Genomic DNA, 27499 nt, shown 5'->3' with positions numbered 1-27499 from the left:
AAATAGTACCCAATAATCCACAGACATTTACAAAAAATATACCTTTAAATATTTCCAGTGCTGCTTTCTTGACCGCAGCTGTCCATGGGTCAATATCATAATCTGAGACAGCAACCGGAGCGCAGCGGCAAACAAGTCGCCACAGGCAGCAAGGAGCAGTTGAGTCTCCCATAAATCAAAGCGACGCAATTTGCTGCTGACGAACTGCAACATCGGCAACAAGAGCAACATCACCAGCAGCAGCAGCAGCAACAACTATGCCATTACTGCTGGCAACAACACTTGGCAACAATTCCCATCATCAACACTTGAGCGCAGCAGCAGAAGCAGCAACAGCAACCGCAGCAACAACCATGTTGCTGACGTCGCCAACAGCAGCAACTCATTGCCTTGCAGCAACAGCCACAGCAACAACAACAACAACAACAGCAGCAGGTGTTAATGTTCAAATTACTGGCAAAGGCGTTGCAAGCACTCTAGTCAACGATCAACTGCAACTCCCAGCAATTGCAGCAGCAGCAGCAGCGGCAACATCATCTGCTAATTATGCCGCTAACGTTGGCCATTTGAATGGCTTTAACCCTAAAGACAACTGCCCACCAGTTCCACCCACCAGCGCAGCGAAGGAGGCTTTTGAGGGATTACTGCGCCTGCCGCAGATCCAAGTCAAGCAGGAGTTCATGGAGGCTCTGCCTCAGGAAAGGGAGCGACTGAGAGTGAATTGCCATCCTGCCATGAACCATCAGCAAATGGCAGCAGTGACACCGGCAACGTCAGGTGAGTTTTAAGTTTTGCACTTGGGTATAAATAATTAAAGGGATTAAATGGAAAAGAAATAAAATTGGTAAATATTTCTAATTATTTATATATTTACTACATTTTATTATCTTCAACTTACACCTTTCAAAGCCATATTTTTAAACGATTAAAGCTTGCCCCCAACCCTTTTTCTTCCCCGAAAACCTGCCACTCAAATGCATATGGGTATTTAAAAACCCGTTAAGTGAAAAATGAGGTATTTACAATGTGTTAACAAGAACATGGCCATTTTTCATGGCCTTCTTAACCCCAAGGAGCAGGCCTCGCCATCTCAAAAAGGATACAAGAAAAGGGGAAAGGAAACCCTTGTGCAAAAGGGAAAACTCGTGCCAAACGCATGCTTATGAGAGTTTCAATTTTTTATGCATCGAAACAGATTTTACTTTTTATTGGCAAAAGGGTCGTCGTCGTCATCTTGATAGCAGAAAAAGGATGCGACACAAGGGACCCGGGCTAATATTGCAGCCAAGGACTCGCTCTCTCCTCTTACAACGCGTGCGAACATTTATGAAGATTGAAAGGGTTGTCAAACACTTCATCCATCTTAAAGGGACACCAAAGACGACCCACAAAAGGGTGTAAGGAGGCTGGCACTCTCGCGCGCGCTTATCCTGTTGCTCCTGAAGGGGGTTGAAACATCTTGTTTTCTTTCGATTATTGAAATTGCCATTTGGCCGTTTGATGATCTCACCCCAGGGAACGCGATAACACACTCTTCCCGTGACCTCAATTGTATTTATAGGTAACCCAACCGAACAGAGTCCCCACCTCAAGCCATATTTAAATGGGCATCACCATTCATCTTCATATGTAAATCCATTTCCTCTGCTCCAGCTCGGAAATGCTTCCATGACATGCAAAACCCACAACAAAAAATCAAACCTCCTTAAGTGCCGCAATTATCAAAAATTTAAAGTAAAACAAAGGGCAACGGGGGAGTTCGGACAACAAACTAAAAATGAACCCAACACGCGACCGGAAATTAAAGTCAATTTAAGCAAATGTAACTCACCGAATGTTGGTTTCTTTGATTAGATTTTCTGTTAGATATATTCGTGATTTTCATATATATACAGACACAAGATCGTTAGCATTTGAGGCGATCCATCACTTGAGTCTGAGGCGAGCTTCCCATTACGATTTCAACAATAATTTGCCATAAATGAGCAAAGGCCATACAATAGCATTTCTACTTAAGATACTTCAGGGGAAATGCCCTGGCAAACAGGTAAATGCAAGTTAAATAGATATAGATACACACAAGTGAAGATTCTGAATAATTTTGAAAGTTAAAGTTTCTAGAAAGCTTTACGAATAAGAAAATATTCGTTGTGTATTTTAAATGTTAATATAACTTTGAATTTAAAACCCAGAAAGAACCCATTAGAAATTCCAAACTCACTCCCCTTAATTCCAATCAAGATCTAAGGAAGTAACATAAACATAGCCCCATGCATTCCCTTAAAAAGGGTATTCAAAATCAAGGGAAATGCATGCAGCATGTGCCGGAAATGCAAAGAAAAACAAATCATTTGAATGCATCCTCCTTTTTTCCCAAGTCCCAGCTACTGGGATCTGGTGAGAACACTAGGCTGGGGTAAGAACAAAAGGGAAACGACGTTAGGAGCTCGAAGATTTCTCATTCAGAGAGCCGGGGTCTGGATTTATCTCGCCAATCTCCGCCAGAGAAAGATGAACTGTCAGTCGGAGAAGCTCAATGCAGCGCCGCATGAATGAAAATAATTATGATAATTGCAACTGCCACGAGATCGGATGGGATTCGAGTAGGAATATAGGGTCTTCTTGAGTTCCCTAAACTAATTGTAGGCTCGCTGGCAACGTCTTGAACCGCAGAGTGTGGAGGAAAACTCAATAAATCCATTGTTGCGCTTAATTATTATCGAAATTCAAATTGAAATGGTTGGATTACCTGCCAGCTCTCTCTACCTGTTCTTTTACCTGTCTTCAGCATCATCATTTATCTTCCCGCGATGCGCGAAATTTGAATGCTCAACGACTGCACCTGATCTCTCTATAAACGCATATCCATATCCATCGTAGTTCTTTTGTTGATCTCAAAGATGCTCTAGAATATGTATGTGTTTTTTATCTATATAAAAAATGGGTTTTTCTCGTGTGGAAATTAGATCCTATTTGGCTCAGCGTGTGATTAGCGCGTCTCTTTGATCCACGGCTGTCGGGGCTGCATTTGATTTATTTTCAATTGGTTTTCTATGATGCAACCTCTAGACAGGTTCTATGCCAGGCAGCCACCGCAATTAAATTCAAATCAAACATTTATTTAAATTTTATGCATCGGTTGGTGGTTGATTGAATTGCATTCAACTGGGTTTTTCCAAGAGCTACCGAAGATGAGTTCGTTTCGGGACGGTGGCTTAACGAATAAGATGGGTTTTGGTATGGAATTAAATCATTAAAATTGTAGCTTACTGAGAACTTACTAGAGAATTCTAATACTACATAGAATATAGCTATAATTAGCTCTAAGTACCCTTCTTCTTCAACCCTTGCCGATCGCATTTTTGAGAGAAAAATAAAACCGGAAAGGCGTCAATTAGGCCAGACTGACCCGACTAATATTCCCCACCAAATTATGCATCATTAATCAATAAACGTTCGGTCACGTATGCCATGTTATGTTCAAGACGAAACCCCAGCTGACGCCGTCACATCTTCACACCTTCGCGCCAAGGAGGGTTCAAGGAATTGCCGAAGGATAGCTGCAACTTGCACAACATCTGTGCACCACACTAATATCATTTTAATCGCGTCAAATTAAAGGTTCAATGAACAAACAAGGCGAGTTAACCCAAAAAATTTCCAGAGTTTTCACAGATCAATGTATGGTAAACCCAAAAGAAGTTTCCTGAGAAGGCCAAGAGCGGCAGAAGATGAGTTGCTCGGTTAGCTTGTAAGGCGGCGTAAGAAAATTAGATTTTTAATTAAAATAATTTCGTATGCAATTTAGATAATCGTTGGCGAATATAAGTAGCAACAAAAAAAGTGCAGAGAATCCCGCAGAAGCCAACGGAGCTGCCCAACGATCCATGCGATCCATATGCGATTTGTTTTTGGTTCTGGCATTTTTTCGGCTGGCCTGCGTCTCTGCGAAGCTTTAAGTTTGGGGCTTCAGTTTGCCAAGTTGGGGCGTTTACCCATGGAGGCGGACGCCGGTCGCGGCCAAATAAAATGAAGCACATTTTTTATACAAATCGAGAGGAGGCGGCAGCATCGGCAGAAGCCGCAGCAGGTTGCATCAAGATGTGCCTGCATTTGCCCCCGCTCCAATGAGGCTGTTCCTTTTCGGGCTTCAGCTTCTTCTGGCAGCAGCTCCACCGATGAAGTTGAAGCTGCAGCTGAGGGTCAGAGCACTCACGCACCAACGCCAGACACAATTGCAAAATATTTAAATTGATCATCTCTATTTAATAAAGCTAAAGGTTCAATGGGTTGTTGGAGGTGTTGGAGATGGGAGCGTGACTTTGAAGTAATGTGAGAATGTTTAAAAAATAATTTAAAATATAAAATATATATAAATCAAATATTTTTGGACGGATCATTAGCCTGCAATATAGCACAGGCTTAATAGTATTTATTTTCTGTTGTATAAAAAATTGGAAAGACGTACAACACTTTAAGAGTTCGAAGGTACTCAAGTAATATTATAGAGCAAACATTTTTGTTAATAAATAAAGAGTTCCAATAATATTAAAACATTTCTAAAAAGGGTTTTTTGATATTTGGAACACTGCTTACAATATGTTCAAATAACAAACTAACTTCTTTTAGATCCTAAAGACTACTAATAGTCTGATATAATTCTCTAAAATTACCTTAAAATTCATTTACCATTATCCTCAAAACAAAGATATAGGAACTCACGACCCCATCACGATGCCATAACCAAAATATAAAACCCAACTTCCACTGCCGCTGCCTTTTTGTTTCCTGGCTAAGCTTGCGAACCAAAAAAAAAGTTCTTAACTTAATTTCGCAACGATTTTCATAATTCACCATGAACACCATGAGTGCACCGATGGATTCCCCACCGTAGCCCCCTCTCAAGAGGGGAATCCCCGACAAGTGCAACTGTTTTGGTAGTTCCTACCTGAAATGTTGCTGTTGGCCCGGCTTAGCTTAACTTTCCGTTTTGGCCTGCGACGACGCCCCTTTTGTTCAATTTCTGCTTGCTATGGTGGAGTCCAGGTGGAGATGATGACCAGGAGGACGATGATGATGATGGTGGGTCAGGCAGAAATCAAATGAGGAAAGAGGTAATGGGTGAAGGTTGAAGATGGGAGTGGGATTGGGATTGGGTAGGGGGATAAGGATGAGGATGGCGTTGAGGAGCATTATTGGCTAAGCGGCGGAAGCAGGTTGCCGTGGCATAAAAGCCATTCTGCATGTAATTATGGAAACATGGTTTTGGCAAGTTGTTTGCTCAGTACGCCAATGTTTAGGGTTGCCAAGTGAACTCTGTGGAAGTTTGTTTTCTTTAAAAGTAAACGAAAATTAAAATAAAACTAAACTATATATAAAGGAAAACGTATAATGTTTTCCTGAACACTTTTACATAAGAAAATCTAGAATGATAATATCAATTATTTATCAATTTTTTAAGCAAGAGTTTCATCCTGACTCTATTGAAATAATATTAAATATTTACTTTCAATTTTAATTTTTAATTAAAGAATAATCCCAGCCATATCTGACAACCCTTTCTTGTTTGCCCCAATCCCGTACATCACCCACCCAGACCCCGGAATCCACCTTCTCCTCCCTTTTCCCAGGCTGCAAGTTGATTTTTTATTACACCATCCACGCCTTTCGAATTACTAGCGACAAGCCCTCACCGAAATGGTTTACATAAATGGAATTAATGCGATCAGGGGCCGAGGAGGCGGCGACCAGAGACCCAGAAGAGAGCGAGAGCCAACGCTAGAAGATTACAAATGAAGGCTAATTTGACTGGTCCATTGTGCTGGGCAAGTGCAATTATAAGATATAGCGAGGAGTACAGCGTCCCGGCTAGAGTTTCCCATCTAGCCAAAGAGGAGATTTCGCAATTTGGTTTGCTCAGAGAGACGGCAGACCACCGCCACGATCAGTTGTGTGATGTAGGTACACGGGGCAGCACTTTGCATTTCCAAGTGAGCACAAAAGCCATTAAATTAATGATCTATCTGGATTTTTACGACCTGCTAGGAGTCAGTGGGATTGCGAGGAGGAGGAGGATGGATTCCCTGCTGCGAGGATACGGAGGCAGCAGGATCATTTACCTGCCGTTCGGCCAGCTAATAAGAGACCTGGCGCCGAAAATCCATAACAAATGCATGAAAATCCGTTAGGCCGCCGCTCGGACGCCCGAGATAAGCCCAGAGATCCTTAAGCAAATATATCCCTCTATACATATATCCTTATTTCGTATGCAGCCTGCACGGTCGAAGCAACGGTTTTGGCTTCCTTTTTGACTTTTCTCTCGCTTTCCCCTCACGTTTTTGTTCTCCGAGGAACTCTCAAGTGACGACTAATGATAGTAAAAACTGTTTTTCTTTTCGAGAAAACCGTTTTTCGGCTGAAGCCTTCAGTTTCTGCACCTTTTCCCAGTGACCCGGTGACTTTCTTCTTGTTGCTTTCCATTGTTAGACCTTTTGTTTAAACGAAAATGCCATTAATTCGTAATGAGAAAGGTGTCATCGCTGCAAAAGAAGTCAAAAGACAAATATTGCCGGTATCCGCCCACAGTTCAAGGAGTATAGTCGCAGGTTCTGCATCAAATCAATTAGTATTTCGGTTCTATTCGATAGCCATCAGCTGTTCCAAGTGGGGGGCGTTGATTTTGGGCCATGAATTATTGATTTTCTGCAGGCGGAAGATGGCCAAGAAATTGCTAATTGCTGGGAGGTAGCTAGAACATGGCTGGAATTAAGACTTCATGTTGGGATATTTATAAAGATAAATATAAAATTATATACTGTATCCTTCCCTTAAAGTAACCATAAGAAAATAGGACTCTCTTCCAAATGTTGTTCTATTTTACATAAATTTATTTCACCAAACCACACACTTCTTTAAAGGATTCATTTCCGTGCCCAGCTTACAGTTGAAAGCCTCACTAAACTCTGGCATATTACTGAGCGTTCCCTGGACCCGAAACTCATCGTAGGCATGAACATCGGTCTTCAGTCGCCGGATCTTCTCGCCACTGTCCTTGCCATTGCACCAGGTCTGGGCAAACTTCACGAAGAACAACTGCTTGTTGGTGAAGTTCACACCCCTCAGGGGTTTCTCCGACCAGGTCTTGTCGCCCGACTTCCTCTTGTAGGCATAGTACGCCATCCGGGTGCCCACATTATCCGCTATATTATCACCGGAGGTGAGAGTGCCATTCGTCTGGACGCCCATAAGAATGAACTTGTTGTACTGCGATTCCAGGCAGCGATACCGTTCCTTGAAGTTTCTCAGCGAGGCCGAGGACCACCAGTTGATCTTCTTGCCATCGTAGTTGTACTGGTAGCAATAGGAATCGAAGCCATGGGCCATCTCATGGCCTATGATATTACCCACGCCGGCGTACTTCAGGACATCGGGAAAGTCCAAATGATAGAAGGGCCACTGGGCCATGCCGATGGTGATGAAGGCCAGGTTGAGAAAGTCCGCATAGTAGGCATTCACTGTCCTCGTAGGCATCAGCAGGGGAATCAAGGCCTTGTCCACCGAACGCAGTCGTATCCGGGCTCGACTTCCCTCCAGGATGCACAGGTTTTCGTACCAATTTCCTGTCATATTGATATCGTTGTACACCTGATCGATCACCTCACGATGCTGCAGATCATCCGTATAACCCACTAGAACGTCCATAGAAGCTAGCTTGGTCTTGGCCTGTGAACGGGTCTCGTCATCCAGCCAGGTGTAGTGCTCCAGGAGATCGTAGAACGTGTCCTTGATGTCTTTAGCCACACTTAGTATATCAGCACGTCGTTCTTTGTCGAATACCTTGCCGATAAACCAAGGTAGTAGAGCGTAGTTGAAGTACGTCTCCGTCAAAGAGCGACACTCGCTGGGCACTCCCCCGGTTTTGGTTTGCGTTTTCCACAGGCCATAAAACTTGAGCAGTTCCCGCATCTTTACATAACTTTTTAGAGTTTCCAGATGAGTTTCCTCTAGAAAATAAACCAAATCATTGACATTATCCAGCTGATTGAGCACAGGCCAATGCAATTCCTGGCTGCCATTGAAGGCAAGATCAAAGAACCGAGTCCAGTTCAGGCGATCGTGCTTGTGTTTGGCCAGGAAATCCTTTAGATTCAACTGTTCCGTTTCATTTCGTGGTTTGGTTATGGAAGTTAAGTTTCTTTCAAATTCGGTCAGGTTCTTAAAGTGCTCCAAAAACAGTTTAGTTTTCTCTGCACTCGAGTCCAAGCCAAACTCTCTGGTCATGTTTTTAAGCTGCTCTTCGCTTAAGCTAGCCAAGACCTTACTGGGAGGTGTCAAAAGAACATCAAACTTCCTCGAGGAAGTGCTGTAGTGAACTTTCAAAGGCAGCAAGGGATAAATGTCGTACTTGGACATGAAATTGATGTACAACCAATCAAACGTGGCATTGCTCTCCTTGAGACGATCCTCGTCTAGATCCTGAAAGAACTGATAGCCCAGCGACAGGTTGGCCTTGACCTCCACACAGCTGGCATAGAATTGTTTGGCTTTAACCTCCGCCGATCTGGTGCCATTCACACCCAGGTCTTCCAGCTCCCTTTTGGTGGCATTTTGTAGAAAATCCAGTACCCTCTCATCGATTTTGTGCTGAATGGCATGGAGAAAGCTTGTATTCCTGGCCTGTTCCGGCACTAATTCGGCCTTCTTCCAGCCGCCGCAGCTAAACTCATAAAAGTTCTCGCAGGGATCGATGCTCCTGTTCATGGCAGACAGCAAGAATCTTCCATAATCCTCCAGCAGCTCCTCGCTGTGATTGGTGGCAGGTGGCAGGCTGAAGAGATCGCTGGCAGAGACCGAAACACGACCGGCTAACGTGAGCGATATTAACGTGGCCCACAGAGCGGTGACCATGGTCTCTAAACGCAGACAAAAACGATTTAACGGCGAGCAATAATTTAATTTCGAGTTGCGCGCCGGCCAGCAGACAGAAAAGTTCTAAACTTTTTTGGCAACGCGCTTAGGCAATTTATATACGAAATCATCAGATTCAGAGAGGGAGATTCGAGGGCCGAAAAAGCACACGCTTGAGTGGCTTAGGTAATACCCAACACACGGTCGAAAAGCGGACTCGAACTCGGATTCACCACAGAAATCACATTAGTGAAACAATTTATGGTTCTACCTTAGAATTCGTCTAAATCTTCCGCGCCAAATCTTTGCATTCTTCAATTAACCGCAATTCTCCACAAAACAACAGAGAAAAAAAGAAAAGAACAGAGCTCTTATCAATTCGCTCGCAAAGAAAGCTCCCAGCTGCCCTAAATTCGGGATTTAACTATTTTATCACTGTCCGGAGATCTCGTCTCTCTCCAGGTTTTGTTTGTTGGTCTGCCTTTTATTTTATTTTATTTATTTTTTATTGTCACATGTTAATGACCCCGTTCCGAAATAATCGCCGCAATTATAATGCAAACATTTCTAAATGGTTTTTAACTCTGTGGCTGCCGGTTGATTTTTTGTTTAAAATATATATTATTTTATTTCGTTTTTCTGTGTGTTGTGTATCTGTCTGTGAATAGACTCGTTACGTCAGTCAGCTGGGCGCGATATATATTCGTGACGGGCCCCACAGTGATAGCTGTTGGAATAGTACCAAAATTCGTAATTGAAATAAGCAATTTAATTGCGAAAAAAAAGTTGGACTAAATGGGGGTAAATATAAAAAGTGATATAGTTCAATTTTATATTTATATATTTTTAATTTAACTCGAAAAGATTGTTAAAATTCTCATACCTCTCCATCCTCCCCTCTTCATATTTTTATAACCTTTTTTATGGCCTAAAATTTCAATTACCCAACAAAATTTCTAAAGCAGATCTGCTGCTGCTGTGTGGTCCAAATTTCTCAATTAAAAATATTTCCAAAGAAAAATCATAAAAAAAACTCATTTCGATCAGCCGAAAATAGAGATATTCAGCGAATTTTCCTTCCAAGGCATTGCGTAATTGAAAACGCGCCAAAGGAAAGGATCGCCAACTGCACCCGTCACTTCTCCGGGGTTGCCCCTTTCTTTTTTTTTTGCTGGCACAGCCCCTCGTTTCACTCTTTCTAATGTGTTTGCCAGCCGGTGCATGCAACAATGGAGGACAAAGGATAAAGGATGTTGCCGCAATGTGAAATCAAAGCGCATAGGAAAGCAATAAAGAGGTCCTGGTGGCTCAGGTAAAGCAGGATGCGCGTTAATCGCCATGTTGCAGGTAAATATAATCGCACAAAGTAACAATGCCAAAAAAACGAGAGAGAAAAAAAAAGAAGAAGGAAGGCAGCTATGTAATGGCAGGAGGATCCCTTTGGAGCGCCTTCGATTTCGTTGAAACAGCTTGCCAGGCTTAGGACCTGGGACCCAAAGGATGTGCGCGGCTTCTGTATCAAATTGAGCCTGAAAAAAGGATTTAATGTTCAGTTTTTTAACAATTGCGGCTTGTGCGGCTAAAGCAGCTGCTGTGGCAACTGTGCAAGCAAGGACACAACGGCTCCCTTCTCATTCGATTGAAACTTTCACCTTTGGATCTTCATCTTTCAGCGAGAGAGAGAGTTTTTCCCCTTTCGACAGATTGCATCGATTGTAAGGACCTTGACTGGCACGAGTATTCAGGACGATTGACAGCCGGCGTTGAAGGAAAATCATTAATAGAAAACAGGAAGTCTTTCCCATAATTGAAAGTCAGCTGACTTAACCGACCCGCCCCCTATTTCATTTTCATAATCCACGGCACGCTTCGCTTTCGGTGGTGACAAAAAAATATGTATATATGGAAGGAATTAACGCTAAAAGGAAACTTGTATATTAGTGTTCAAAATATTATATTAATAAAATAATAAAAATTTATATTTTAATTAATTTATTATATGAATAATATGTTTTTAAATAACTAAAAGCCACAACCGAATCCAATTTCAGCTTGAAATCTACTAAACAGCCATAACCCCCGGATAACATCCGATTTTTTTGTACCATTTCCGGTGTGTCACAACGTCAACCCTTTCTGCATCTTTAAGATGTCGCGTGGCCAGCACGAGTCGCAGGGGTGACAAAGGGTTAAGCGCTAACTAATATTTCCATTATTGTTATGCTAAAGAATCCTTTCTCCCTCCCCTCCTCTGGTTAAATCTGTGTCGGAGCGAAAAGAATGGGAAATGACTTTCCTGCGGCTTTTGTCGACTTTTGTTCTACCTGACCCCCTCATCAGGCATAAATCAAATTAATACCCATTACATCGACTCTCTGATCCGATCTGACCAGCTTCAATCACAATTATCCGCCCCGGGCTCTGTGATTCGTGAACTTCTCTCATTATTCAGACAGTTTTTGGCGCTCTAATGAACATTTTGCGGTTGCCTTGGTCGGACTTCAAGCGATGGCAATTGTATTTGATGCTTTTCTATCTTTGTGCATCATTAGCCATAGGTCAGAGTTTCATTCATGAAGTGAGTTCTGTGTAAATGATCTCACAATGAAGTGATCATGCGCCATACAGTAGCTAAAGCAGTAGCACTCGGCGAGGGCATAAATAATGTGGGTCGGAAGAGTATAAAGAGAAGATTTTACATTATTTGAGGTTTACATGGCGCTTAGTTTTTCTTGTAAATTTCGGAGCTCTTTTTAGATATTTTCTTGGATATTTATGGAAAGATGTCAGATAAATACTTATAAAAAATATTAAGCGCAAGAGGACATCGAAAATATCATTTGTCGATATATTAAGATATCGATTTTATCGAACAAGCGAAGCACAAAATTTGTAACATAGTAGTAATTTATGATTTTTATTCAAATAATTTTTGAAAATAGTTGTTTTATTAGTTATTTTTATTATGCTAAAACCCTGGTAGGTTAAACTAAGCTAAAACATTTTATTTCTTTGTTCTGATTATGTTAATATATCGCGCATATATCGATTTGTATATCGACCCTTCGATAAATATTAACAGATCGATATATATCGATTTATTAATATATTCATCTATCCTTGATTTATAATCTTTCAAGAAAACTGCATTTAATGCTTAAAAAAAACCTAAATAATTTAATTTCTATAATAATTCCCTTTAATTTATTTTTCTAAAAATCTTCAAAATGCAACCAGTTTATCATCAGAATTTACACCACCATAAAGCACTCTACCTCCATTAGTAGTCCCAAAAATGCTTCTAATAGAGTTACCCCAAAAAACGCTCAGCACAGGGCGTGTCACTCTGCTTCGAAGATGACTAAAAACGCCCACACTTTGATATTGAACAAATGTTCAAATTTTGCTCCCTCCATACATTATCTGAAAACTATAAAATCCAAATTATGTACAGATTTCATAATCAATCAAAGTCATAAATGAATAGATTGGCGTAGAACAAAAAAAAACTGATTGAAAATCGGAATATGGCAAATATGGCGTACAACCCCCACTGAAAAACTGAAAAAAAAAAACAAAAAAGCGTAACCAAATGGGGTAAGGGTGTATATAAGGTGGAAAGGCGTATCAAAGTTCCATAATGATGAGTAATTGATAGTGACATAAACGGTTTCCATTGGCAATATGCTAGTGGAAAAGGGGTTGGAGGAGGGTTGCTGTTTACGGGTCGAGGGGTGAAAAGCCAGCAAGTGTTGATAATGATATCGAAACCCCTTTTTTTACCCTTTTTAGCCCATTTTCATCAGCTTTATCACTTTCTTTTTTTGGGGAGAAAAATCAACCAATTCTCACTTCATTTTCCGGGGCTAGTCTATAAAAATGCAATTGCTAAAACCCTTTTTTTCCGTTTGTGTTTTTCTCCCTGTGATTTATAGGGCTGGCTGCTGCTACAAGCTGTCGTGGCAACAAAACAATATTAAATCCCTGGTATCTAAGGCCCGCCGAAGGCATTGGATATCATAATTATAATAGTTCCGTGGACAGCGGCATCAACAAGGATGTCGTCGCCGTTCCGCAGATGATGACTTCCGCCTGTAGCCGCCTGCTGCCGCCGGAGGATGGTCAGCAGCAGACATGTCTGCCGGTCTCATATTTTGGCATGGAAACGCTGGCTTCAACGGTCAAGCAGCGCCAGAAATCCCTGCCAGACTTTCTAATACCGCTGCACGAAATTATGTTCCAACAACATCATTACCAGCAAAGGACAATGGGCACATTAATTAATAGTCTGCCGCCGAGCTTGGTCGCCGGCGTCTATCCCCCCAAAACGGAGACGTTCAAGTCGTTAACCCCACCGAAACCACAGCAGCAACATCACCACCATCATCATCCCAATGGGGACCACTTGTTCGTGAGGCATTTTCACGAACGGGATCGCCTCATTCGGGAGCATCAGCTCAAGCAGCAGCAGTTGCGTGACGAGGAGGAAATCCTCCAGGAGCAAGAGCAGGAGCTGGAGCTGGAGCCGGAGCAGGAGCAGCCCCAGGAAGCTGCCAGCCAGCTGGAACATAACCATCATTGGCATGAGGTCGTTTGTGATGGCAATGGCCTGGCCAGGAAGCTGGTTTCACCCACGACAGCAGTGGCAGTGCAACCCCCCGTCCAACCCAAGGAGGAGGTCCTGCTGCCTTCTAACTCGGCGGCTCCACCCAAGGACCTCGACATTTACGAGCAGCCAACACCAAACGGTCGACTTTGTCGTCCTGTCAACAAAGGTAAGTTTTATGCTCGAATTAATTGTTTTTTTTTTTACGGGAAAAGAGACTAAAATGTAGGACAAACAAAGAAAATGGGTTGGGTGGAAATTATATATCATATTCGAGTTCATAAAATATATATTTAGGAGAGAATTTGTATGCTGAAGCATAATTCATATTTTTCCATTATAAATTTAGGAAATTTTAGTTTCCCATTCCATTTAAAGGGGGTTTCCACTTCCCATATTTAATTTTTAAAAACCCAACCCCAAGCACTCAACATAACATAAGAAACTAAAAAGAAAATCCAACTCAATTACACCAGCTCTCAATTTAATACAATAGATTCCATAGTATCACCTACCCCAAAGACCTAGCTCCCAGCGAATAAAAAAGCATAGAAATTGAAAAGGAAATCGCCCTGAATTGCCAACATACAAACTCCATTTAAAATCACTAAAATATTAATAAATTTTACAAAAGTGCGAACAAAATATGCGTGAAAACTCTCCGTCGAGTGCGCACACCCACCAAAGGCAACCTTTACAACTTTATTTAATGGAATTTAAAACCACTTTGTGCGGCCAGTAGTAGGTGGTGAGTTGGTGAGTGAGTGGGTCAGGGGGCATGGGTCATTCCATACGGTGGGTGGTTGTGGGGTAGTTGGAAAAGGTTGCTTAAGGCGCACAACCGAACCACAATTGCATGAGGTAACCTTTGACAGGGACACGACAAAAGTGGGAAAAAAAAGGACTCACCACCACCCCGCTCACGGAAATCCAAAAGAAAAGCTCTGACGCAAACTGGTGTCACTACCAACTGTGACCCGGTACTCGGAGCAGCTTATGGCCAATTGAGCCCCGCCCCGGGGACCAAACTTCGTCAAGGGTGGCCGTAAATCCAATAAAAACGCTTTACAAGCTGTAAAGCTGAGATCATAAATCCATTTTTCTCTACCATTTTTTTAAACACCACCACTTTTATGTAAATGCGATTTAAATTTCTTCACCGACTCAAAAATGGTTGCGCAATAAGGGTTAGATTTGCATAGATTGATTTTAGGTTGAAGGAGTTTTAAGAGAGGAGGAGGAAAATGGCGTAAGTTTTAGGGAAATCAGGTTACTAAGAAGACATTCTTGTAGAAAAAGTTGTTTAATAAAGGTTCTAGAAGCCACAAGAAATAATTTATAAAGATAACAATTCTTTTAAAGGCTTTTTAAGATCTTTCTGGCGTTGAGGTGTTTTTAAAAATATTTTTAAAAATAATTTACTGCTACCTAGCCAGCTTTCTCTATTTAATTTTTGTATTCCGTTAAAAGTAACCTTTATGCTCTTTAAATAATTTGAAATTAAATGTACTATTAAATTTTTTACTTATATTAAAACTTGCCAATTGTCAGAACCGTTACAAAAACTATAAGGGAACCCTCTCGAAATCCTATTCCCTCCAAAAACTTTTTAACTCTTTCCATCTGCAGACCAAAAAACACAAAGAAAAACCCAAAAAATAACGCGCCAAAATATAAGAAAAGAAACCCGATTGAAGCGAGTGCAAATCGATGAGGAAGCCTCGCCGGCAAAACGGAAATCAATAGAGGATGAGGACAAAGCAGCCTCCAAAATGTCCCTTTACTTCCGCATTTCTAGCGCCGCATCTTCTTCCCTTCTTGGATTATTTATTAACGTTTATTGATTTCGACTTGCCGGGGCCTCCCTTCCCGGGGCAATCTGCCACAGAAAATCTCTGTCAATCGCTTCTACAACCCTTCGTAGAAATTTCAACGAAAAAATAATGCATTTTCTTCCGATTTTTACCATCTCACAATGCCGAAGAAAATTGCGCGCCGTTTTTTGGGCCAAAAAAAAAAAAACGACATAGACTCAAGGGTAAAAATTGAGGATCACTGTCAGGGATTACCCAAGATCTTCCACAGCTTAGCTCTAAGGTAAACTCGCATTCGCCACGCAGAGGGGTAGCAGCAACCCCTTGGCCTGGGCTCTGTGCCTACCTAAGGGTGAATGTACCCCAATAATGCGTAATTTTTTAAGGTAAAAATAGCTCGAAATTGAAAGAAATTCAAATTGAACAAAGGCTGGAACATTTTTTGGGTGATTTTTTGTGCGATTTTTCGTCTTCAAGGAGGGTGAGAAAAAGGCACGAAAAATTGCGGTTCCTTTTTATATATATTGTATTTTTTGGGTGCCAGGACTCTGATTAAGTACGGGATATCTAACGGAATTTTTGAAAAATTTTCTCACAATTTTTATGGGTAAGGTATTGGTGATTTATGTGCCTGTTTTTTAACCCATTTTGGGATATACAAAATGAAGTTTTGGGTAAGAAATACGTTACTTTTTTGGGTTTCTTGGGTAGAAATGAATATTATTACATTAAATATGTAGATTTTTAAGCTTATTGAGAGATATAACAATAAAAAGTATTATTTTTTTAAATTGAATTACTTAGTCTACGATTTTTTCTTACGTTTTAATTGATTTCCTAAATAAAAGAGCCATCTCTCAGCAGTTTTGTTATTATTTATTCAAAATTTGTATTCTTAAATTCAAATATGAAAAAATAGACATTCAATATAACTTTTTGCGCATAAATTGTCCCATAAAAATTGCGTCTTTACTTCGAACCCCAAGCTCTGAGGAAACCTAAGCAAACCCCATGCAGAAACCACCCATCAGGAGATGGCTCTGAACTCCAGAATAAAGCCACTGCCCCCAACCACTTAACCTTCTCCCATTTGCCTTGTCCCGAAGTCCAAAGTAAAACTAACTATAGACCAGAACCCAAATGCTAGTCTCGTCTTATTTGCTTAACGCAAATTGGTATGTCATTTTAATGCGTTGCAATAGCAGAATGAGAAGCGACAGGGAAATGTCCGAGTTTTCACAGCCACAACCTACCCGGTTCCGGGTTAGAGCTTCTACTCCCACTCCCACTGCTTATCCTGGGCGATGTCCTTGCCCTTGTCCCGTCTGTTTCCGTCATGCAAAGTGTGTGTGTGGTTTCCCCACAGCCACGAATTTGCGACGATGCTGCCAAGCGTTTATTTTCTTGATTAATTTCAATGCCCGAAAACTTCTATGTTGCCAGGACCGGCACATGTGTGTGTGTATTTGAGTGTGTGCCTCCCCCTTTTTCTTTTTTTTTTCTTTTTCTTCGGTCAGTGTGAGTCCTGTCTGGTGCTGTGGGTTGTCCTGGCTGTCTGCCCCTGGCAAATAATCAAATTGCCTAGACACCGCCCAACGAAATAACAGACAGGGAAAATATCCAAAGTGAGGAACTGTTTATCTTTTGTCTCCCAGTGACAAGTTTAATCAGCAGCAGGAGCAACAGCAATGCCAGGACCCAAAAGGATAACTATTGAAATTAGTTTTTGGGGGAAGAATCGAACTATTGCTATTGATTTTCCTCAATATTTTTGGATTGCCTCTTAAATCATTTTGGCACTTTAATGAGAAATAAAGTGTAAATGAAGGGAGAAGTTGTTTAATTTGTTTATAAATTTATTTAAGACTCTTTCTCTTTTCAATTTAAACTTAGAAAAATGTTTATATATTTGTTAATTAATAAAAGGTATAGGTATATAGGCCTTACACTTTAATATAAATTATAATTCAAACTTTATATTTTAATAATTGAATGTATACTTATTAAAAGTTTTGATAATTTCAAATGCTTTGTTTTCTTAATGCGACAGAAATCGAGTTCTCAAAGCCAAAATCATTAATTTTGCAGTTTTAATTAAAACACTTCAGACCAAACGGGAAATGGGCCCAGGTCAGCCAAAGAAGAAAAAAAGAAAACATAAGAATTTTCCCCCATTATTTTCCCCTGAAACTTGCACAAAACTTTGCCGAGAGCAAAAGGAAAACCAAGGAAAGTGCAGTCACAGTCACAGTCATAATCATAAAATGTATGCGCCGTCACCACAAGTCCCTTTCCTTGCGCTTTTCCTTACTTTGCAGGGAATACAAAAACAAAAAGGAAAATCCTAGGACATGAGGGTGTGTGTGAGTGGGTGTGGGAGGAAACCGCTCAGAATGAGAGAGCGCAACAAACAACACTTGTTGTAATTACTCGACCAAGTCTCGGTTCAATGGCTGCGCTGATGTTTATATGAATGGGTTTTGTGTTTATATAATCACACCGAAATGTGCTCGGAGCTAGATGGCAGGACGATTGCAGCAGGATTGCTGGATTCTGAAAATGAGTTCCAGCAGTTCGATAGATTTGGAATAAGAGATTGATTCTTACAATAATTAATGTATAATGTATATTTACCAATTTTTAAAAGGATAATGCTTCATGCTTTATTATAATAAAGGATATCAACTAAAAAATTTATATTTTCCAACGGAAAACATACTTCCATATTTTATTCCTAGACCTCTTTAAGTTTTCTGCAACTAAAATGCAACTTATTATCAAAAATCTCTTCAAACTTGGAGATACCTTCTCTAACCTCCTAGATTTACCCCCTCATTCCTGGCTATACATACATATCCTCTTGTATATAGAAAACCAGACGACACCTTCTACCAAATATATAATATACTACCTAATTATGAGTTACTGGCCAACAGAGAGCAAATTGCAATATGCATACTGCGCACAACAAATCGGGGGGAAAATAAGAGTCAGAGGAAAAATCAAAAGAAAAATCGAAGGGAAATCGGGGTAAATGCATAATATATACATATATATAGATATAGGCCACACCCATTCCTGGAGGAGAAGTCAAGTTGTGGCCTATGCTAATGCAGGAAAATGCAGGGAAAACGTGGAAAATTCAGGGGAAGGCAGCAACAATGGAGTGCAATGGAAATTCTGATCAGAATGCAGGCGACAAAGAATACGTTCCACACTCACCAACACACATTCACGCACCCGGATATTCGACTAACGGTGCAGGGTTGATTGTGAGTGCGACTCGGCAAGTGAGAGAAGTTTGAGCGGAGTGAGTGGAGTGAGTGAGTGGAAAAACTAACTGCCACTGCAAATCATAAGGCGAATGGCGGCGAGAGCGAGAGGCAGAGACCCAGTGCGAGTGTGAGTGCGGGATGGCATGCCCGGCGCACACATAACGGGTCCCACAGCGAGTGCAGCAAGTCGCTTCGTTTCCTCGGAGTCAGTCAGTTGCATTCGGCTACTCTTCGGCTTCGGTCGCTCAACTAGCAAAAAAAAAAAGTAAAGAATCATAAAGAAAACGAACTGAAGAAACGGCAGCAAAGTTGGGAAATCAAGAACGAAATCGCAGACGCTCTTTTTTCCTTGCTCCTCGTGGAATACATTTGTCAAGTGCTTGTTTTAATTTAAAATTAACATAATAAACTGAATCCAAAATGATGGTGCTACAGCAACAACAACAGCGGTGCCTCTGGGAGGCAACCACACCGCCAAAAAACTCCACAACACCAAACACAACCACACCATCGGCACAACAAACGCAACAAACATCACAAAATGTGGAGATACCAAAAATAAGAGTCTGCCAGGACCTTACAACAGCAACACAAGCGACAGCAACAGCACACACATGTGAGTTTCTAAGAGTTGCCAACCAGCTTTCATTAAAAAGGATACTTTTAACCAGGGTAGTCAAGTGTTTGGGGTTTATAAAAAAAATTATGAAAACGGAATTGTGAATAATTATTATTCAACTAATGCCTTAAGCAAACAAACCATAAAAACCAAACCAAAAGTAAACCAAAATCTTAACAAAATTAGGGCGACTTTGTACCTGTTACCAAAAAACTTTTCACTTTCTGTAGCAATAAATTTCCACCAGAAAAAGGCCCTAATAAAGAAAGGTAACCAGCCAGGCATAGACAAAGGACACCGATGATGATTACACGCCCACACATTATCCCGGGCAGAGGGTCCAGATCAGAATATATAGAACAGGCAGGCACACACAGACAATTTCCCTATCAGATGAACGATTTCATGGCGTTTTGCAATAGATTTGATGCGATGTCCTGCTGATGCTGGCATCGTCGGTGTCGTTTTTAGCCAGCAGCTGTCCTTGACATCCCACTGTGCGAGCGTGTGATCGTCGTTTTGCTTGTGTTTACATTTGCATCCTGGCAGAGTGTCCTTTTTACCTGTGTCCAAGATGTTGTCTCTTTTTTTTCTGAGGGTATTTTGCATTTGAACAAAGGCAAAAACGAAACGTTTTTTCTCCGCATTTCCTTCTGATGCGTTTTTTTAGGGAGAAAACGATGTCCTAAGGCGCAGAGATTTTTATGCTGGTAAATGAACAAAGGAAAAGCAACCAATTTAGCCACAAAAGGCAAATTTTCTGTAATTACATTTAAGCCGAAGGTGTGGGTATAAAAAAAGAAAGGAATACATATTCCAAGGCTAACATGCAGATCATCTCTTTGCCCAAAATCCCATAGATCCTTTGACTAATGCCACTTGTTATCCTGCCAACAAGTGAGGTGTGAGGGTCACCCCACTGCCAATGCCTAAGCTGGCCCCAATCCCATCGGGGAAAACCATTACCCGACCACAAGGACAACGCCACCCGAATGGCCAATGGGTAATCTGTATATTTATATTGTCCTGCATTGGAGACATTATGCACAAGATTCCCCAAGTCGGAGCGTTCTCACAACAATATATTGTCGTAAAAATATGTTACTTTTTCCTGCTGCCCGTTGTCCTTCCTGCCCACCCCGGCAAGGATACTACTTTGCTTACGCCCCGAGGGAGCTATAAATTTAATATCTACTTTGCAAAACAAAAAACCAAATGGCACAAAAAAGAGGGACTCCGAAAAGGACGAGAAAGTGGAAGGTGGGAATGGGAAGGGAGAGAAATTGTGGATTTTTGTTCGGAATTTTGTGACAATTTGCTGGGTTTTTAGGGAAAATTGAAAAGATTTTGAATTAAATATAGTTGTTGTATATTTTAAGACTTGTTAAAAAGCTAGTTTTCTGTATTTTGTGATCCTTTTTTTAATATATTTATTGAATTCTGCAATCAAAGTCTAGACTCTATCTGGAAAAAACCTTGCATAAATCCTTTAAAAATTATTTACAGTGAGCGAAATGCCCATAAAATAGTGTGAAAACTACTTTAAGCTTGACTATTTCATGCCTTTCCAGGCGGAAATGGATCCTTAAAAAGAATTTACAACAGCGAGCACTCAATTTTTGCATGTTATATTCGCCATAAGAAATGTATGTGTGTTATGTCCGAATTCCTAATGGACATTTTACGATCCAGACATGAAATGAAAACACCCTGACGCAGCTCCCACTCCCTTTTTATGGATTTATTTGCAATTTTTCCATTTCTGTTTTTGACTTCTAGTACGTGTCATTTGCATTCGAGTTTTGCCCGCGTCAAAAGTATTATTAAAAATTGAAAAATATTTTTTATTTTGTCATTGCAGTTATGCGGCACATGTCCAACTCACCCACACCGCCCTCGCCGCTGCGCTCGCTATCAGGTAAATATCTTTTACTATTTAATATATATGGCTAATCCTTGGGCAGCATTCAGCTGACATGTCCTTTTTTATTTCGCTGCCGACTCGTGTCGGAACGTGGCTACTTTGTGGCTAAATTGATTACTCACAGGGAGAGACCGACAGACAGACAGTTTTTATAGTTTTCAGTATTTCTCTTTTTTTTTTGCAATATGCAATCAGCCATGCATCCCCCTTTGCCGCATCCCCTATCCTATATTGGGTTTATTTCCTGGGTTCGGCTTAGGTAGGAACTGGAGTCCTTGGTTCTGTTATTGGTAATGAGGCATTAGGTTGGGACGAGGGGTACCTATAATATTTATTATAGGTGCTGTTGAGGGACCAGCACGTGACCGAAGTGTGACTGAACTCGTACCAGAAGCCTTCTGGGTTGGCAAAAGAAAATTCGAGGAATTCAAAGGGGTCGAGAGGTTGAAAAATATTGAGGAATTTTAGTATTTCGACTAGTTCTTTATATATTTTTTGAAAAACATTAATTAATTTAATAGAAAGTTTAACAAAATGTTAATTATTATGTAGATATTTCTGTTTTACTTAGCAGGATTTATTTGTATTACGAAGCAACTACCAATGAAAGAAATATTGAATTTGGGATAATTTTATTACTAAAGTTCTATATCCCCAAATATTTTTAATTTTCCTAAAAACTTCATTTATTTCCCTAAATTCAACCATTAATTGTATAAAGATTTTAAGCATTGTTCAGGCTAAACACATGCTCATTATTTTCCATTGTTATAAAATTGCAAACTTTAACATTCGTTCGACAATTTCCCCTGAATGCCACCCAAAAACTTATTTTGTCTGTGAAAAATCCACCCACATCCTCCCCCGAAAACAACCCCCGCCGCTATATGTTAAAAACAGGAGATCATCCTTATGAGACCCCTAGACATGCTCTTTTGACCTCCAACTCCAACTCCCTCTCCCTTTCGTTGACCCTAACACGACCCTCTTCTGTTTCGCAAACAAAACAGAAATAACAATTTGTCAGAATGTAAATTTCTGCTTTGGCGCATTTAAATGCGTTGGCCCGGAGCAATTATGTAAGGACCTCGACCCCCGAACCCCTAAGCAGGACAACCCCTAACCGAGTGCAACTAATCTATGCAAAAACATGCAACGAAATCCACCCCGATTTGAATATTATAATTTATTGGCGTCGCATTAGCAGGGTTGCCCATGCCCATCCGATAGTAGTTGACAATTAAACTCGCATTTTTATTGGTTTACACAAATTAGGCGAGTCAAACGAGCCAAGGGTGCCTAGACCTAACCCTAAACCCTCCTTATTACACCCCTCTTCTATTATGCATATTCAAATGTTGTCAAAATAAAATAAAAGGGGGAGTCCCTCCTCTACAAAAAAAGGGTTGCGTCTGACAAAAAACTCAAGTGGCAAACTGTTGATGCCGCTCTCTCAACCCTGTTTAACATATCATTTGAATAGCGCCGAGGTGTGAAGGGTTACCCCTTGCCACCTTTTTTTTATATTTGTATTTTTTAAGTGCCACTTGTTGAGAAAATCTCCCCTCCGTTATTCAAATTGAAAGGATTTGGTTGCGTGAAGTTAATTGAGGCTCTCTTTGGCATTCGTTTTTTGTTGAAGGGTAATTCTGTGGCGGCAGCGAGTAAAGGATATTATAATCAGCGGTTTTGATTGGGTGCTTCCTTTTTTTTTGTGTATTTAGAAAAATACTTCCTTCTGGGGGCGTTTCGAGGGCGTTTTGTGTGTGGCATGCAAACAAGTTGAAAATCATAGGGCTTTTAAAAAGGAACTGAAAAGGTAGTGCATAATAAGGGGTTAAGAGGAAGAGGTAAGGTTTAAGGGGGTTATTATATAGGAAGTAATGAGAGTTCATTAGAAGCATATAATATAATACACACATATAAATGCTTTATCAAAGAAGAATATTTTCCATATATATATATCTTTTAAATTCCAAGTACAGCTCATGAAATATATTTCTCCCTTAAAACTACATCTAGTATAACATCTAAAAAGTCCCGTTTCTGTTGTGAAAGTGATTTTGGCTTTAACTTATATGTAGATAAACTGCATGCGATATGCCAGGATAATTGGATTGCCAGACTCTATAGTCCTCTTTCACCATAAATCTTTACCAATGCACTCTCTCTATATATATATGCCAGGCTATATCTTTCCCATAAATCGAAACGCACTTTACACTCCCTTCTATCGGTGCTAGGTCCCGAAAAACCAACCCCTAAAAACTGCAAGAGGAAAAAGGAGTACAGAGAATTTTCAAATAGAGGCAACACTTCATTTGTCAGTAGGAACATTCACACATTGCCATTGTGCCAGGACCAGGACGAGGAACTTGCATACAGGACAACACATCTGCTTCGGCGACAGACAAAGCGGCATCACCTGGTTTTGGGTCGAGGGAATCCGAGGATCGTGGATAGCGCACTGCAGGCGCATTCCAAGCACAAAAGGATCACAGTAATGTGTTCTTCTAGGCTTGAACTTGCTCCACAGAGGCTTCTTGACTTTCCTCCTTGCCTCCTTTTTTTTTTTTTTGCAAACAAACAATGAAACCCTTCTTTAGCTGGTCCAATGGCAAGTTGCATTCAGCTGTAATCCGCGACTCGTGCATTCGAAATTGTAACGAATTTTAAATTTGAAAAATCTCGTGCCAGCGAGGGGTTGCAAAATTTGATCAAAAAGGGTGACAAATTTTTGGGAATACGCCTAACCCTTGGCTTGGCTCTGACTGGTTCCCCGATTCGCTTTCAATGGCTAATTTTATTATGGCGTATATTCAACTTTTGCCGTTCTACATAAAGGGAGTCATAAAAGCAGCTGCCCACATGCAATTTAGTTGCAAAGTTTGAAACTCCCGCATCGCAGATAATTTGGAAAAATGTCCTCTAATCCTCTGAATCGAGTTTAACATGGGGTTGAATCCGCTTAAAACTATCAATTCTAGTCTCTTTTTTTTTTGTAAATCGGTTTACAGGGTTAGGTTTTATGTTCTTTATTGTCAGAGATTTATTTTTACATTTTCGACAAATGTTGAGAAGTGGAATTATGTTTAAAATATGAATTAAATATTTCTTAATTGATTTATTTTTTATGATTTTGGTGTTCTATCATTCAATCATTTTTCTTTAGAAAAATTATGAAATCTGAGCTCCTTTCGTTACTCGGCTGCTGCGCATTTACTAGAGACAAAGAGGTCTTAGCTGGCCCAGCTTCCTGTTTGACTCTGATGTACGGCTATTTTTCAATTATTATGCATGATTGGGTTTTCAACAACACAGTTTAGGGGGGAGCTCGTCGTGGGTTCAATGGGGAGTGGAGGCCACAAAGGCGAACCCTTCCGCTTGAGCGTCTATCGTAGCTAACCGCAGGACGCAGACATTGGACAGGATGGCGAAGAAAAAAGGATGGGCATTCAATTGGAAGATTGAATAAAATTTGCCTTAAAAAGGCTAAAGATAAATTGGTTTAGAAAAAGGCGCTTAGGAATAAATATATACTCTTTTAAAAAAAGAAAAAATATGGGAAAAGGATTAAAAATTTAATTTATTTAAAAGAGAATATTAGTTTTATTCTTGTATAAAATTTGGATGAATAACAAATGGTTCAATTTGTAAATTGAAAATCATAATTAATATTACTAAAGGATTATACAATATATATTTTAATATAAAGAAGTAGTGTTATTGCTGCTCGATAAATTATCAATTTAATACTTTAACGTTCTCAAAAATTCGAAATCAATTTGTTCTATAAATTTTTATGCAAACTCCCATTTAAATCCAAGTTACCCCTTCGATACCCTTCAAAATAGCTGTGGAAATATTGAAAAACTTGCACAGTCTTTTGCTTAAAATCAAATTATACGACGCGTGCGTTGACCAGAGTCCGGCTACTTGAACTTCATTGAGTTGGAAAATTGAAAAGCAAACTACCCACCACAATCGACTTTTACTATATATGTATATAAAAATATATATCTTCTCCTTTTCCTTGTATAACATAAAAATATATCTTCTTTTTCTTTGCTTACAGACTGCGGCAAGAGCTTCGAGGAGGAGGAACTAGAGCTGGGAGAGAAATGCGGGGAGATGCCACAGAATCTAAGCAGCAAGCGCCAGGCCCGGGATCTGGATCCGGAGCTGGAGAACGAGGTGCTGGACCTGGCTCCTCCGCCAAAGAGATTAGCTGAAATCAAGCAGGAGACGGAGAGGGAGGAGGAGCTGGAGGCCAGTGTGGTGCCACCACAACCCATGAATTTTGCGCCAGAGGAAATGCATCAAGCGCTGCAGCTCCAGTTGCATAGCTACATCGAAATGGTCCGCCAACTGGCTCCGGATGCTTTTCCCAATCCAAATCTGGCCTCGCAGTTCCTGCTACAAAATTCTCTGCAGGCCCTGGCCCAGTTTCAGGCTCTGCAGCAGATGAAGCAGCAGCAGAGGGAGGATCAACCGCCCAGCTACTCCACGCCGCTGGCGAAGTCACCCCTGAGAAGCCCCTCCTTGAGTCCGGTGCCCAGGCACAGCAGCAAGTCCCAGCAGCGCACGCCTCCCAACTCGATGACTGCCAATTCTCTGGGACTTAGCAGTGCCGTGATGACTCCAAATACACCCAGCATGCAGCAGCACCAGCACCACCAGCAGAGCACTCCCAAGCCCCAGAGCGGTCTGACTGTGGCCTCGGCCATGGCCAAGCTGGAGCAGTCGCCGGAGGAGACCACGGACCTTGAGGAACTCGAGCAGTTTGCCAAGACCTTCAAGCAGCGCAGGATCAAGCTGGGCTTCACCCAGGGTGACGTGGGTCTGGCCATGGGTAAACTCTATGGCAATGACTTCTCGCAGACCACCATTTCCCGCTTCGAGGCGCTCAATCTGAGCTTCAAAAACATGTGCAAGCTGAAGCCGCTGCTCCAAAAGTGGCTGGAGGACGCCGACTCTAGTGTGGCCAAGTCGGGTGGCGGCGTTTTCAACATCAACACCATGACCAGCAGTTTGACCACCACCCCAGAGAGCATCCTGGGGCGCCGGCGCAAGAAACGCACTTCCATTGAGACCACGGTGCGCACCACATTGGAAAAGGCCTTCCTGATGAACTGCAAGCCCACCTCGGAGGAGATTAACCAGCTGTCGGAGCGCCTGCATATGGACAAGGAGGTGGTGCGAGTGTGGTTCTGCAATCGTCGCCAGAAGGAGAAGCGCATCAATCCCTCCCTTGATCTTGATAGCCCCACGGGAACTCCACTGAGCAGTCATGCCTTTGGCTATCCACCTCAGGCCCTGAACATGTCCCACATGCAAATGGATGCCGGTTCCGGTTCCCTCTGCGGCAGCTCCATCAGTTCCGGCGAATAGGAAGATCTGGCGTGCCTCTGAAGACCCTGTATATAGTCAGCTTTTACTCCAAATTCTTCCACAACATTCCAACACACACACACACACACACTCCATATCAAATGCAACAATGCCATGGATGTATTTAGGAAACTAGGTGATAGCCAGTCGTATCAGAAGAGATCCATAACGAATTTATGAGTACTTATAGCTCCACATTACCTATTCGTATCTGTATGCATGTAGAAGAGTTTCTAGTTCTAACAACCCCCCCAATGCCATAAATATATGTATGTATGTATCTGTTGTGTCCTATATCCTATAGCCACACGTCATCGATTGACCCCTAGAGCTCTATTTAATGTGTATTGATTTAGATGTGTATGTATGTATACCGATGTTGTTGTACGATGTCCAATTGTAAATTGATCTTGAACACTTGAACTTAGACCTAAACATCCAAAAATTTCAATAAAATTATTCCGATAAAATTATTTATAAAAAAAATATTAAAAGGTGTATTTTTTAGGGTTGGAAATCTATAAATTTTGGTTGAGAAAGTTTGAAAGAGTAATGTAAATGTTTGTTGCTCAAAAAAGCTAGAATTCTTATAAGAAGGTGGTAGCACCTTTATAAACTCAATTTAGCAAACCTATTTCTAGCCACAAAAATATCTATTAGCTATTAAAATTTATATATTTATATATTAAATAAACTGTCCCATAATTCCATAACTTCCAAAAGGATTGAGCATATTATTCAATTAGCCACCGTTTTAGGTTCAACGCCTGCCGACGTGTGCCACTCGAATCTTATTAGGCGAAACCTAAATAAATATTAAACGAGATATTTAGTTAACTGATTTCCTTGGCCCGCTCCAAAAGCGTCCGCCAGCCACGCGACAAAGGCAAACATGACCATTTTTTAATAAACTTCCTGGCAAACGCGGGCCAAGAGCCAGCCAGGATGCCAAGGGGGACCCAC

The 27499-nt window shown here is 41.0% G+C and overlaps 2 protein-coding genes across 4 annotated transcripts; one reads left to right on the top strand and one right to left on the bottom strand.

Moving 5' to 3' along the window:
* The first annotated feature begins 162 nt into the window (after positions 1-162).
* On the top strand, positions 163-27010 carry pdm2 (POU domain protein 2). 3 transcript variants are annotated; one of them, XM_017170468.3, is made up of 4 exons: positions 163-777; positions 12843-13682; positions 21083-21139; positions 25221-27010. In XM_017170468.3, the coding sequence occupies exons 1-4, from the start codon at positions 258-260 to the stop codon at positions 26534-26536; spliced, it is 2733 nt and encodes a 910-aa protein (XP_017025957.1). In that variant the 5' UTR covers positions 163-257; the 3' UTR covers positions 26537-27010. The 3 variants fall into 3 exon arrangements, with proteins under 3 accessions (XP_017025957.1, XP_017025958.1, XP_017025959.1); XM_017170469.2 differs by lacking the exons at positions 163-777; positions 12843-13682 and adding an exon at positions 18872-19218 and having other exon boundaries at positions 25221-27002; XM_017170470.3 differs by lacking the exons at positions 163-777; positions 12843-13682; positions 21083-21139 and adding an exon at positions 24962-25147 and having other exon boundaries at positions 25221-26999.
* Nepl7 (Neprilysin-like 7) lies at positions 6892-8907 on the bottom strand. Its single transcript, XM_017170471.1, has one exon. The coding sequence runs from the start codon at positions 8905-8907 to the stop codon at positions 6892-6894; it is 2016 nt and encodes a 671-aa protein (XP_017025960.1).
* Positions 27011-27499: the final 489 nt, after the last annotated feature.

This window comes from Drosophila kikkawai, chromosome 2L (assembly GCF_030179895.1).
Source record: "Drosophila kikkawai strain 14028-0561.14 chromosome 2L, DkikHiC1v2, whole genome shotgun sequence".
NCBI classification, from domain to species: Eukaryota; Metazoa; Arthropoda; class Insecta; order Diptera; family Drosophilidae; genus Drosophila; species Drosophila kikkawai.
The sequence above is the reverse complement of the archived record's forward strand: the minus strand, read 5'-3'. Positions and strand labels throughout refer to the sequence as shown.

Coding starts and splice junctions, on each gene's coding strand:
- pdm2 (XM_017170468.3), top strand. CDS start 258: ATGCCATTACTGCTGGCAACAACACTTGGCAACAATTCCCATCATCAA. Junction 778..12,842: donor AGTGACACCGGCAACGTCAG/GTGAGTTTTAAG, acceptor TGTGATTTATAG/GGCTGGCTGCTGCTACAAGC. Junction 13,683..21,082: donor TTGTCGTCCTGTCAACAAAG/GTAAGTTTTATG, acceptor TTGTCATTGCAG/TTATGCGGCACATGTCCAAC.
- Nepl7 (XM_017170471.1), bottom strand. CDS start 8,907: ATGGTCACCGCTCTGTGGGCCACGTTAATATCGCTCACGTTAGCCGGT.